Source organism: Diceros bicornis, chromosome 35 (genome assembly GCF_020826845.1).
Source record: "Diceros bicornis minor isolate mBicDic1 chromosome 35, mDicBic1.mat.cur, whole genome shotgun sequence".
Lineage (NCBI taxonomy): Eukaryota > Metazoa > Chordata > Mammalia > Perissodactyla > Rhinocerotidae > Diceros > Diceros bicornis.
This window is the reverse complement of record NC_080774.1, coordinates 20,693,045-20,707,183: the sequence shown is the minus strand read 5'-3', so window position 1 is coordinate 20,707,183 and position 14,139 is coordinate 20,693,045. Positions and strand designations below refer to the sequence as shown.

At 51.0% G+C, this 14,139-nt stretch overlaps 1 protein-coding gene across 1 annotated transcript; it reads left to right on the top strand.

Annotated features, from left to right (window-relative positions):
* Nucleotides 1–1,822: 1,822 nt before the first annotated feature.
* On the top strand, nucleotides 1,823–12,543 carry CRYBB1 (crystallin beta B1). The gene is made up of 5 exons (XM_058532291.1): nucleotides 1,823–2,122; nucleotides 3,867–3,985; nucleotides 7,793–7,925; nucleotides 10,213–10,355; nucleotides 12,279–12,543. Exons 1-5 carry the CDS (start codon nucleotides 1,949–1,951, stop codon nucleotides 12,460–12,462), a joined length of 753 nt encoding a protein of 250 aa, XP_058388274.1. The 5' UTR covers nucleotides 1,823–1,948; the 3' UTR covers nucleotides 12,463–12,543.
* Nucleotides 12,544–14,139: the final 1,596 nt, after the last annotated feature.

Sequence of the window (14,139 nt, the reverse complement as noted above, 5' to 3'; positions counted from 1 at the left end):
GGAAAGTGCTGCTGTCCGCAGTAAGCCAGGCAAGGTTGGGGCCTCCGGGGCCCGCTCCCCACCCGGGGCCTGCTGAGCCAGCTCCTGCTTTGTGCCACGGACCATAGGGCCTGGTGTCTGCCAGACTATAAAATGGGGGGTCGGCCCCTAGTCACCCACTGCGCCCCGTCCGCCCGCCTGCCTGTCCTCCAGCAGGAAGTAGCAGGTAAGAGAGAACCTGCCAGGCTGCTGACAGCTGGAGGTGAGGGGAGAGGAGAGGGGAGGCAGAGAGGGGGGGAGGCAGAGAGAGCAGCTACAGAAGAGAGACAGGGTGATGGAGAGAAAGGCAGAGAGAGAGAAGAAAAGATAAAAATTAACAGAGACAGACAGAGAGAGGAAGAGAGGGAGGGAGGAGAAGAGAGAGAAGAAGAAAAGACAGTAATAAAGAAAAGATAGAAGAGATAGGCAGAGATACAAAGAGAGCGAGATACGGTGGGGGGAGAGAGAGAGAGAGGATAGGCACAGAGAGAGAGAAGTAAAGAGAGAGAGAGAGAGAAGATGGAAATAAACAGAGAGAGACAGGCAGAGAGAGGGAGGAGCAGAGAGAGAGAGAGGGAGGGAGAAAGAGACAGGAAGAAGTGGAGGGGAGAGAGAGAGAGATAGGGAGGGAGAGAGAGAGAGAGAGAGGGAGGGAGAGAGAGAGACTGGAGAACATCTCCAGGAAGGAATGAGTCCACGCCAGCCAGGAAGACTGTTGATTCACAGACTGACATGCAGGGGAGTGAGACCCTGGAGGCCACAGATTGTGGCCCAGATGTTTGGCCTGCCCAGGATGGGCAAAGCACCCGAGTAATAATAGTCTTCCTCTGGGAAGGCGGGGAGACGGATCTGCTCGCCCGAACTAGTTCCATCTGACAGACAGCGTTCAGTAACCCGCTGGGCCAGAGGGTCTCAATCTGTGTGGCCAGGGGGTTCTCCAATCCCTGGAGATTGTCTCCAAAATTCAAGGGGGCATGTTTTTCCCCTGGGGACAAGGACAAGGCATTCTTCAAACACTTAATGGCATCCGTGACCCCAAAGCTACGAGAAACCACAGGAATGGACCAAAGCTCTCTCCACCAGCGCCCACGCGGCCACAGCCTCATTTCAAAACCCCCGACAGGCATAAACCCACCCTCTTGGGTCCGCCTGTAGGCTGAGGCCCAGGCCTGCATCTGCACCGGCACCCCAGTTCCCAGAGAATGGCAGAGGCAGCAGTTTGACTGGGAGAGGAGAGGGGAGCATGCATTCATTCATTCCCTGAACAGACAACACTTGAGAGTCTCCTATGTGCTAGGTGCTAAGCCAAGGGCTGGGGATGGAGGGTGAATAATCAGAATAAATAAACGGCAGAGCGTTGAATAACTCAGTGGCGGGGTCCATCCGCTTGAGTTGAGATTTTAGTAGCTGTGTGGTCTTGGGCTGGTCACCTCCCCTCTCTGAGCCTGGGATTGCTCAGAGGGGATAAGTTAGCATTCACTGCACAGGGGTGGGGCGAGGGACAGATGGGTTCACGAATGCGGTAACAGAGCCTGGCAGACCTTAAGTACTCCCAAACATGACTACTTCTTCTTAACCTGGAGAGGCAAATTGAAGTTGCACGAGCAAATAAGAGTAAGCGATGAGGAAAAGTCCAGGGGGCTAAGGAAGGACACGGCAGAGAAGAGCGGGAGAAGGGAGGGCGTGATCACAGGCTTGGAGGAAGGCAGGTCAGGGATGCGCGGTCCCTGGACAGGAAATATTGACTGTGGGACCAGGTCGGGACAGACAACATCAAGGCTTATGTTCCAGGAGAAAGAGTGGAAATGAGTGCAAAGGAGCCTGAAAACACAGGATGAGGGGGTGTGGGAGTGGGAGGGCAGCTGGGGGGTGCCATCTCCGAATTAACCTTGGCTAAAGGTTTCTCCACAGACCTTTGCGGGTGTGAGCCATGTCTCAGGCTGCGAAGCCTTCGGGGACAGCTGTGGTGAACCCAGGGCCTGACGGGAAGGGGAAGGGGACCCCGCCCGCAGCACCTGCCGCCGGCACCGGCCCCGCCCTGGCCCCAGCGTCCCTGCCCATTCCCACTGCCAAGGTGGGGGAGCTGCCTCCCGCGAGCTACAGGGTAAGCAGGGGCGGGGGAGGGGGTTGGGCTCCACCCCTGCGCTTCCTCCGCCCTGTCCCTTCCTCTTCTTCCTCCTCCCTCGTTTTCCCTCCCCCCTCCCTCTCTTCTTCTCCCTCCCCCCTCCCTCCCCCTCCTCCTCCACCCTCTCCTCCCCTCCTCCCCGCCCCTCTTCCCTCCCCCTCCTCCCTCTCCCCCTGCCACTGGACAACCTGTGCAAGCCTGTGCTTAGAGTTTGTGGAAAGCAAGAAACAGAAGAAAAGAAAGTGGGCTGGCTTAGCAGCAGGAACCGCCTGTCCCAGGAAGTTCTGTAGGGCGGCGGGCTGCCCCAGACCCTCCTGAAGATGGTCCCAGGCCGTCAGCCCGTCAGACTGAACGTTCTCCCGGAGGGCAAGGCATCCAGGCCCCTGGGGTGGAGCTGGGTTTGGCTTCAACCTCAGGTGCCCAGAACTGGGGAATTTCACAACCCCTGGTTCACGCATGCTCTCATGTGGTCCCTGCATGGCCAACTTTTATTATGTAGTCATTTCACATTAATTTGTATCTAATTTTTAATAATGCAGCAAGCACCTGCAAACCCATCACCGTGTTAAAAGCCAGGACTTGGTAAAAATCCTCTAACTCTGAAGTGTCCCTCATGAGCTCACCACCTTCCTCCTCCACTAAAGGCAACTGCTGTCCTCACCCATCTGTCATCTGCTTCCTTGTTTTTTGATATATTTTTATGCATTATTCCTTTAAAAGTTTATATTTGTATTTTAAATGTTTTTAACCTATTGAAATATGCTGTATGTAACCATTCTAGGTTTTTCTCTTTTCACTTACTGTGAGATCCCTAATAGTCTTCCATATTGTTGTGCATTGCTGGGGGTCATTCGTTTTGGCCGCTGTATGTTTCAGAGTGGGACCGTCCCTCCTGAGGACCGTTGGGGTGGTCGCCAGCTTTGCTCTCATGAACAGCATGGCTAGAATGTTCTTATCCCTGTCTCCTGGGGCCAGGTACAGGAGTTTCTCTTGGGCGGACAAGTATAGGAGTGGAAGTGCTGGGTCAAGGCTATGCGAACCTCTTCCTCTTACAGCTGGGGAAACAGAGGCTCAGAAAAGGAAGACACTTGCCTCGGTTCAAGTGAATGGCAAGGCTGGGCTCCCCTGCATTGTGGCAGGTAGACTGGCAAGTGTTTCCTGAGCATCAGCTCTGTGGCAGGTGCTGCGGCTGGAGATACAGAAATGGATCAACCCCACGCTCTGCCCTGGAGGAGCCCTTGGTCTTTGGACGGGTTGAGTAAGGGACAGGATGGGGAGAGGGGTGCCTAGAGAGAGACCCAGAAGCACAGCAGCAGTGTTACTTTTGCAGCTAATGAGGTGAGCACAGTGGGGGCACTCAACTAAGCCCACACTGGAGAAGGCATCAGGGAAGGCTTCCTGGAGGAGATGACATCTGCACATAGAACAGGACAGGGAACATGAGCTCCAGGGTGGGGACGTGTAGTGGAGAGGGCATTCCAGGCAGAAGGAACAGTACAGATATCAGTTCTGAAGGATGGTGCAGCTATAAGTTCAGAAGTGGAGGGAAGGGAGGACAGGATTGTCTCACGGACCTTGGCTCATGGCACGCTCTCACGTGATCTGTGCAGGCCTGCTTGTATTTCTATAGGTGCTTAATGAATATTTGACCTGGAGCCTCCCCAGTGTGGAGGTACTCCACCCACTTATCTGTCCCCTCCACATGGGGACTTCTCTCCCACAGCTGGTGGTCTATGAGAAGGAGAACTTCCAGGGCCGCAGCGTGGAATTCTCCGGAGAGTGCCTAAACCTGGGAGAGCGCAGCTTTGACCGAGCGCGCAGCATCATTGTCACCTCGGGACCGTGAGTATTGGGTGGGGGAGGAGCACTCCTGCTGCCATAGTGAAGTAATAATAATAAAACAATAGCAGCTGCCACTTACTGGGGTGCCTGCCTTGTGCCTGCCACCGTGCTAGTGGAGACACATCTGTTAGTTCCACTCCTCATGTCAAACCCGACAGGGAGGTATGATTCTCCTTCCCATTTTACAGATGAGGAAACTGAGGTTCAGAGAAGTGATTTGCATGTGGTCACACTGACAGAAAGTCAAGATTCTGGGCTCCAGAGAAATGCTGCTTCCATTGTAGAGGGAGCCCTGGACCATCACAGAGCGCAGGAGGAGACCAAAGAGCCAAGTGTTCACCAGCTGTCCCCTGTCCTGGACAGCCGAAAGAGTAGTGATAAGCATCTGTTGAGCACCTGCTAGGTGCCAGGCACTGACTGAGGGCTTTACCTAAATGATCGCTGTATGAGGGAGGGGCTGTTCTTACCTCCATTTGAGTGATGGGGAAACTGAGGCTCAGAGGGTTTAAGTCCCTTGGCCAAAGTCACCTAGTGGTAAGTGACAGAGCCTGGATTCAACTCAGGTTGATCAGTTTCACCAACATGCTTTTGACACCAAGCCCGGCGGCCTGCCTCTGACTCTCTGGGCTGCTCTGGGCTTAGTGACCCCCATATAAGCAGGAACATGTGTCCCTTGGACATAGTGACTGCACCAGCTTCAGCCCCTGTGGCCTGAGCTCAGGGTGCAGGGCCAGCCCCAGCACAAGATCAACATGGCCCCTTTGCCTCTTGTCTCTCTAGCCCGAAAGCCCCGCCGGGGTGTGGTCAGCCTGGATGCCCAGCATCCCGGGGGTCTTTTCAGTACAAAGAGCAGAGATGGCTTTGAGGTCAGACAGGCCTGGGTTCAAGTCCCATCTCTCCCTTTTGCCTTATTCAGTCTATGAGCCTCAGTTTCCTCATCTCTGGAATGGGAGAATAACAGTTCCCACTACCCTCCACTGGATTATTCTGAGGCCTGAAGGAGATAACGCAGCATGGGCCTGACGCTTTGTGGATGCCCAAACATGGCAGGCGACAGTGATGATTATTTCCTTCCCCATTTCCCTGTAAAATTTAGCCAAGTCACCCTGGTCCAGGGTAGGTGGGGGGCAGGGAACATTTCTACCTCCTGCACCCACCCCCACCTCCGGTGTGGTCAACACAGCCTTAGCCCCACCCCAAAGCCCAGCTGGGAACAGAAGCTGCCAGATGTGGCCAGTTTGGGTTTTCAGGCTTTTTTTGGGGGCCAGTGACTCAAACCCAGAGTATTTCTCCTCAAAACAAAGATGCAGCTGATCTTTGGTGTGTGCTTTGGGGCTGTGCCTGATGGGGAGAGAAAAGAGCCTGTGGTCCAGGGCCCTGGGTCTGTGTCAGGACCAGCAGGGCTGTAGGAAAAACAGTGGTAGTAAAAAGATGGAGAGGATGAGGTAGGCAGGGAAGGGGAAAAGAGGTGTGTCCCCAGCACGGGGGTGGGGAGGGGAGGCATGCCTGCCTGAAACCTAGGAGCCTTCAACCTGACACCAGATACCATCGTGTGACCTTAGACGGGTGACTTAACCTTTCTGAGCCTCAGTTTCCCTATCTGTAAATTAAGATTTCTGTCCTACCTCTCTCCTTGCTTGTAAGGCTCAGATGAGCCCTGGGAGAAGAGAAAAGGCACTGAAATAAATATTTAAAATTCCTGACTCATATAACAGGTCCTCACTGGGCATTATGTTTCCTGAAGAAGACAGGGAGTTTTTTGGGAGAGTGGGCAAAGTGGTTAGACCGCATCAGTGTCTGTCTTTCTACAGGCTCAGACGTCCAGCAGCTTCCGTGTCTCTTTAATCATAAAAGATATTATTTATTGTGCCTTCTCTGTGCTGGACTTGTTCCGTGCATTCCCCTTTTAGACCCTCATAACCTCCTGACAAGGTAGATGCAATCATTTCTTCTCTTTTACTGAGGCTTAATGGGCGTAAGTGACTTGCCCAAAGTCACACAGCAAATAAATGATGAGCTGGGATTAGAACTCAGGTCTGTCTGTTTTCAGAGTCGATCCTCTTAACTCCTACATGGTACCATCTTCCAAGGCTCTCTTCTCACCCACCCATCCATCTATTCATCCATCCATTCATCATCCATCTATTTACCCATTCATCTATCTATCCATCCGTCTATAGATCAGTTCATCCATCTATCTATCCATTCATTCTCCAACAATTTATTTATCTATCTGCTTACCTCTCCCTCCATCCATCCATTCTCCATCATCCATCCATCAATACATCCATCCATATATCCGTCCATCTATCTATCTGCCCATCTATCCATCTACCCCCCTATATATCCACCTATCCGTCTATTCATCTTCTCATCCATTCAATCATTAATTCATCCATCCACCCATCCATCCATCCACCCATCCACCCATCCATCCATCCATCCATCCATCCACCCACTTATCCATTCATCTATCCATCCATCCATCCTTTTCTTATCTACTCCAGACCAGGTAGGGCTAAAGCAGATTCAACTCTATTCTGGGAGGATAACTCTGTGTCTTCAATTTTGTCACTCTAATGTGGGTTGGTTCATTCCTCAGACAAGGACCTGAGGCTTCTGGGCTGCATTCTGTTTTAGTCTGTGGTGGTAGCCCACACCCACCCCCACCCCATCTCCTTCTGGGTAGAGGAAGGTCACAGCAGCCCCCAGGGAAATGATACTAATGTCAGTGTCCCCTCAGCCCTCTCTTATTCCCTGAGAACTCCTGAACACATATAGAGCAAAGGTCAAGGGCTCCCTTAGTCTCAGCCTTCTCCTCTACGAAATGGGGATCATCCTATCTCCCCCAGAATCCCTGGCCCCTCTGACACAAGCTCACTTTCCACCCTTAATCAGGCTGCACTGGAAAATCCAGGAAAAACCCCCATTTGACTTCAGGCTCGTAATTAGTCCTTATAGAGGACTGATCACCTTCATATGCACGATCACATTTAATTCTCATAGGTATCTGAGAGGTCCTATGGCTATCATTTCCCCCCCACTGCCCCCACACTGATTACTGAGTGACTTCTGTACGCCAGGCCAGTCTTTACCAAACATATGATTCAAGCACCCGTATCAATTTTTCCCTTACCCCTGTACCTCCAGGATTATTTATTTAATATATTTCATTTTAAATGACCCTTTTTAACACAAATAAATATATTTTAAAAGAACCTTTACATCACTTTTACAAATGGAAAGCTAGTGTTCCTTGCTATGAGTAAAAGATATCCATAAAAAATTAATCCAATGAACACAAAGCAGTGCTATTGTACCATTGCTGGCTCAAGTCTTGGCTGGTAGCCTGATCTTCCTTTGTTGCAAAAAGAGATTAGTAAGTGTTAAAAGCACGTTAGCATCTACCAGAGACTTTCTCCTAGCTGTAAGCAGGTTTAAAAGAAAAAATCTTCCTGTGTGTTCGTTGGTCTCAGGTCCTTGTAGTACTTAAATCATATGTGAATCCTACCTCTGGGGAAACATTTTGGTCACATAATTACACACACTGTCTCGTTTAATCCTTCACCAACTCAAAGAAAATAGGCGTATCAGATGAGGAAACTGAGGCTCAGAGAGGTGAAGCCACTTGCCTGTGGTCACACAGCCAGTGAGTGGCTAGGATCAAACCTAGTGGCCTTAGGGCTGCCTTGCACGGGGGAGCTAAGAAGGTGAATGAGGGTGAAGGGGCTTCTGCTAATGATTTCTCTCCTTTCTGCCTTTGTCCCTCCCGGCCGTCCCCACCCTCCCCATCCCTCTCGCATCCAGCTGGGTCGCCTTTGAGCAGTCCAACTTCCGGGGAGAGATGTTCGTCCTGGAGAAGGGCCAGTACCCACGCTGGGACACGTGGTCGAGCAGCTACCGCAGCGACCGGCTCCTGTCCTTCCGGCCCGTCAAGATGGTGAGTGGCTTCTGGACCAGACCTGGGGGATGAGTGGGGAGGGCAGAGGCAAGTCTGAGGTCTGACATCAAGCAAGGGAACGGGAGTAAGCAAGGGAAAGAAGGAAGGAATGATGGGCAGGGAGGCGCGGTGACCTCTGTGTTGTCCAAGGGCAGTGGGCTCTTGTGCTCATCCGTTCACAAGGCGTCCCTGCCACACTCACGGTGTGCCCAGCCTCTGCTAGGAGCCCTGGGCAAGTGAGATACACAAAACCCATTTTCGTCTTTCCCTGCTGCTATCAAGAGAGCAGTCAATCTCTCAGTGGTTGGAGCTAGGAACTTCACTGTCTTTCTTGATTCTCTTTGTGGAATGTTTCTAATACCTGGCTGCACATTAGACCCTCCTGGGTAGCTTTGAAAATCCCACTGCCCATGTAAAACCTCAAACACTGAAGTTTGTGCAGTGGCTGAGAAGAGGGATGCTGTGGAAACACACCTGAACTTGCTGATGATATGGCCATATACTGAATTAGCCCCTTAGTATACCTTCAAGACATCTCAAAGCCTGGATAGGTGGCATGATCCCCAAGCAATTCACAGTTTTTCCAGAATTGTGTTGATTAGGGCTTATGAACCAACCGCCTCTTCACTCACCAATGTTAGTTTCCCGTGGTAACCAACTTCTGCCTTCCATGATGGGAATTTTCATGAATGTCCATTTGAGGCCATCAGGGGCCAACAGCCAGCTGTTTTGGCATCATCAAACTCACCTTAACGGATGATCCAAGCAGATCGTTCCCAATGCTTTTCTCAGAATTTGAGGCTGAGTTATCAGCCTTTATAATGGACACTTTGTAAGAATTCATAGGTTTATCTCTCAATCATTGAATGGTCCTTACATGGCAACCGATGTCAAGAGAGGTTGTTTGGAAGAATGATCAGCCAGGACATTTCTAGAAGCTTCTAGAGCTTTGCTGTCCCTTACAGTCCACAGTAGCCACATGTGGCTGTTGAACACTTGAATTTTGGCTAGTCTGATTGGACATATGCTGTAAGGGTAGCATACACACCAGGTTTTGAATACATAGTAAAAAAGAAAAATAAGAATGTAAACGATCTCATCAATATTGTTATATTGGTTACTTATTGAAGTTATAATATTTTGGACATATTTGCATAAATAAACTATATTATTAGGAAAAAAAATCCCAATGCCCAGACCCTCCCCAGACCAATTAAATCCGGGGCTGGTGCGCAGACACTGATATCTTTTCCACGCCCCCAGGTAGTCCCAGTGCAGCCAAGGCTGAGAGCCACCGGTCTAATCCCTCCTCTCTCTCTGCCCCCATCCTGGTGCTGACTGCCATTCTCTCTTCCCTGGGCAGCTCCAACTGCTTCCCGGCTGGGTTCCCTGACTCCTTTCCAGCCCTCTCTCCTGGGAAGTTGGAGGGATCTCTAACCCAACCATCTTCCACTTACAGTCATGCATTTGACCACTATTGGTTGACCTGTTTCTACCAGGCTCTGTTGTAGGCTCTGGGTGCACAACTCTGCCTGGGACAGGCAAGGTCCTTGCCCTCCTGGGAGGCAGCTATTGAAAACCTAACCATGGAAATCAGTCTCTATTTGCAAACCATCATTGTACATGCTGCGAAGGGGCCATGCCTTGTGTTAGGAGAGCGGGAGAGGGCTCTGATGTTGGGGAGAGGGTGGGAGCAGTCGGAGGGTGGTCAGAGAAGACAGCTTCCGAAGGATGGGAACAGAGTCAGCAATGTGAACAGCCTTCCAGGGAACAGTGAGTGCAGAGTTCCTGAAGCCAGAATGGACTGGGTGTGACCAAAGAACGTAAAAGCAGCAAATGTGGCTGTGGCAGAGGGAGTGGAGGGGAGAGGAGTATAAAATGGGATAGGAGGAATGAAATGCTTCTCTGAAAAGTTCTGCCCCTTGCTGGCTGTGTGACATTGGTCAAGAACCTTGACCTCTCTGAGCCTCTGTATCCCTGACCATAGTAATGAAAATAATGAATAAATTTGTATTTTTGGAGCACTTGGTGTATGCCAGGCCTCATGCTAAGTGCTCCACATGGATTAGGTCATTTATTCCTCATGAAACTCTGTGAAATAGGAGCTAATATCCTCTTTTCACAGATGAGGAGGGCCCTTCCGGGCTGGACAGTGGCAATTCTGGGCGAGTCCCATGGTGGCCCGAGCACACTCGGCTCCCTCTCTCCACCCCCAGGAGGCCCCGCTAAGCGACTTCTCATTGCCCCGTTCACATTCACACACCTGACCCGGTCTCTCCTTCCCCAGGACTCCCAGGAGCACAAGATCTGCCTGTTTGAAGGCGCCAACTTCAAGGGCAACACCTTGGAGATCCAGGAGGACGACGTGCCCAGCCTCTGGGTCCACGGCTTCCGTGACCGCGTGGGCAGTGTGAGGGTCTCCAGTGGAACGTAAGCCTCCCTCCCTTGGCTCCTGCTTCAAGCACAGACCAACTAGAGGCTGTCCCTCTGTCAGGATATGGCCTCAGGTGCATAGGAAAGGCCCAGCCCCTCCCAAACTCTCCCAGTGCTGGTACCTGGGGCTCCACCGACAGAGCGGTATTCCTCCAGAGAGTGGATCCTTACTCTGATGAGTTACGTGTCAGTGCAAACAAACCCAGAAATTGGTTCTAAAAAGCTGGAAGGTGGAGAGAATAGGGGTTTCTCAACCCAGATTGGGACTAGAGAAATAATTAAGTAAGGGGGGCAGAGCTGATGTGGGGAGATGAGTCTGATGCATCTAGGGAGAGAAAACATTCAGGGAAATCCAGAGCCTCTGGGGAAATGAGCAGAATGGCATCTGAGAGGCGAGACTATAGTGAAAGGACCTTGACCCTATCCTGATGTGCTGTGGAAGCCGGGTGAGCCCCTCTCTGCGTCTCAGTGTTGCCACCTATACAATGGGCACACCAGGCTCCTTGATCTAAAAGGGCCCTTTCTGCTCTGAACTCTCAGGATTTGAGCTTTCAAAGCAGGGCCCCATGACCGCATGTCCATGAGAACACAGCAAGTGCTGGATGCCCTAAAGGAGGTCACTTTATCTGTCCCTCTGCCTCCAGACAACCATGCCAGACACCCCTGGTCTCCTTGAGGCAAATGTATGGCTTCTATCTCTCCACTGGGCTCTTTCTGAGCTCCTGTAACACCATCAGGGCCCTGGCCTTTTTCTTGCTCCCTTCGCCTTCCCTGAAGCCTGTATCCCTGCATTTAAGCCATTTGAAATTTACTGAGCATTGCCTGTGAGCTGGGCACTGTGCTGGGCACACTGGAGGAGGCAGAGATGAATAAGCCTCAGTTCCTGCCTTCAGGGGGCTGACTCAGCCTAGCAGGGAGGCCCAAGTATACCTGTGAGATGATCTCCACCAATACCAGGTAAAAGATGGTCCACACAGGAGGTCAGAGGAGGGAGGAAGGTTTCTGGGTCATGGCTGCGTGTGCTGGAGTAGAGGGCAGGCCAGAGGTGTATTGAGGAGGTTGGAACTTAAACCAGACTTTGAAAGATGGGCGGGGAGTCCAAGAGAGCCCTGGAAAGACCCTCTGAGCAGAGACAATGAGAGAAGTTAGAAATGAATCATTGATAATAGCTTTTATTGAGTGCTTACTGTGTACCACGAGCTATGCTAACAACTTACAGTGAATAGTTACTGAATCTTTTTAACAAAGCAATGAGGTAGGTGCGTTATCGTTCCCACCTCACAGACAGCAAACTGGGGTTCTGATAAGAAGTTGCCTAAGTTGCCTGCCTAGATTCTCACAGCAAGTAAACGGCAGAGCTAGGATTTGAACCCGGTTATGTCTGATACCAGAATGTGTGTTCCCAATCACTACACACAAATTCACTTACATACAAAGGAAACTGTTTTTTGAAACAAGGCTCCTCCCTATCTGCCTCATTGCTAACCAGTCCCCAAGCCCTGTCCTCACTCGCTTTGAGTGCGTTCTCGGAGCCGCGGGTCACCACTTTCCACGAGGTGTGTATTAATCTCCCTATCATGCACATGCAACATACTTAGTAAGTACTTTAGGTGCATTTTCCCATTTGGCCCCCAAAACACCCCAATAGTCCAGCCACCATGACCATCCCCACTTTGTAGAAGAGGAAACTGAGGTCTGTTAGAGAAGTAAAGTCACTGGCCAAAGCCAATGGTAAGTCAGCAGGAAGGGGCAAAGCCAGCACAGAGGAGCCCCAGGTGGCCCAAGCCCGAGCCCCCACAGGTGAGGGATGCAGAGCAGACTGTAGGGACAGATGGAGAACTGGCTGGCCCGGGCAGAGGTCTGGGGTGCTGGGCAGAGTGGCTGGCTGTCTCCACGCCGTCCTTCTTGCTTTCCCCTCAGCTGGGTCGGCTATCAGTATCCTGGCTACCGCGGATACCAGTACCTCCTGGAGCCTGGCGACTTCCGGCACTGGAACGAGTGGGGGGCCTTCCAGCCACAGATGCAGGCCGTACGCCGCCTGCGCGACAGGCAGTGGCACCATGAGGGTTCCTTCCCCGTCCTAGCTACCGAGTCCCCCAAATGAGCCCGCACTCCACTCGTCTCCCCCGTACCACCCCTTCCTCAGGCTCAATTTCCCCGTCTTTCCCATGCAAATAAAAGTTCCTAAAGCCGAAATGTCTCCTGGGTCTGTGAACAGATGTGCACCTTGACAGCCCACATCATTGCTGCCACGTGACTTCCTGAGTCTTGATCATCATCATCATCATAAAAACAGCAAGGCCTGCAAAGTTCTTTATACACATTCTTAGCATATCTTTTGGACTACTCTAGGAGGTCAGTATTATAATTATTCCTATTTAACAAGTGAGGAAATTGAGGCTCAGAGAGGGAAAGTGACTAGCCCAAGGTCACACAGTGAGTGGAGATTTCAGCCCAGGCCATCTGTCTCCAGAGCCTGCACTCTTAAACAAATCTGTGTTTTCAAGCTCTGCTCCTTCAGGCACCACTCCCATGATTTTTTACCCTCTCTGCTTACCATCTGTTTTGTTATTTACTTAATACTTTTATTTAAATAGACTTACTATTTTGTGCATAAATGCATTGATTTGTAAATAAAACTTTATAACACCATAGGGAGATGGAAAATCAGCATCATATGCCATAGATAGAAAGCAATCATATAAATAAATACAATTTAAAGAAGGGCCAAGTATTGAATTCTCAGCAGACACCACTGCCTGCTGAAGGCTGTAAGCCTGCATCACTCTGTGACAAAAGGAGTGATTAGCAAGCTCTGGAGAGAGGTATGAAAGACATGTTTGCACCAAACTAAGATTTTTCTCCTTCATTTAATCAAAGAAGTTTGAAAAGAGCATTATTTCCTTGTATCTGATTCAATGTTATTTAATCCTGGGTCCAGGTTCCACCCAGAATCATCTCTCCTACTAGGAATGGTACATGCCCTGCTCTTTGGAAATCTGCACCAGGCAATATCGACTCCCATATCAACAGTTAGCATTGACTGATGTTATTAACCTTTAATCCATGCAGGAAGGCTGGGGAGGTGTTGCCATGGGTATCTCCCTTTGGGCCTGGGGCTATTCGAAGGGGGCTGGCTCCAGGTGGGAGAAGATGACAGAGAATGGGGGAGATGACCTTCCAGGCAGAGCAAACAGCAGGGGTCCTGCCACCCCATGTGACACCTTTGTGCAAATGATAAAAAGATGCCTTTTCCTCAAGACATTTTACCGCCATCCACCAGAAATTATTGGTATAAATCTGTGATGTCTGCAACATGCATGTGGCACCCTTGTGCTGTGCCCAACTTGCACAGATGTACTTGGCAGCCCTGGAGTGCCATGGGTAAAGGCAGAGAGGTTGAGAGAGCTTGTGGTGGGTCCAAGCGAAGCTTGTTGAGGTGGGAGCAGTAGTTTGGTGGTTGTGGGCAGAAGAGGGGGGTGGGAAGGAGACGCTGAGTGTGGCTGAGTGTGAGCTGGAAAGAAAGGTGGGGCCTGGTGACACCCCACTCTGTGGTTTTGCTGAGCTTCAAAGTTGAGGCACCACCTCACATAAAAGGTCTTACCCTCTGGGGCAGGCACCCTCCCTCTTCCTCCCACCCAGTTCTCCCAACCTCCACCCTCCCATGTGACCAGCATCTTGGGTTAGAAGACAGGTTGTCCTGTCTTGGACTAGAAGACAGGATTCCTGCGCAGGAGTCAGGAGATACAGGTCTTAGCCCTGCTCTACTCTTAGAAGCTAC

What these genes read in the sequence shown, in the direction of transcription:
- CRYBB1 (XM_058532291.1), top strand. Translation starts at nt 1,949, where the DNA reads ATGTCTCAGGCTGCGAAGCCTTCGGGGACAGCTGTGGTGAACCCAGGG. An exon ending in ATCATTGTCACCTCGGGACC is followed by an intron (nt 3,986 to 7,792) that starts GTGAGTATTGGG and finishes TCTCGCATCCAG; the next exon opens with CTGGGTCGCCTTTGAGCAGT. An exon ending in CCTTCCGGCCCGTCAAGATG is followed by an intron (nt 7,926 to 10,212) that starts GTGAGTGGCTTC and finishes CTCCTTCCCCAG; the next exon opens with GACTCCCAGGAGCACAAGAT.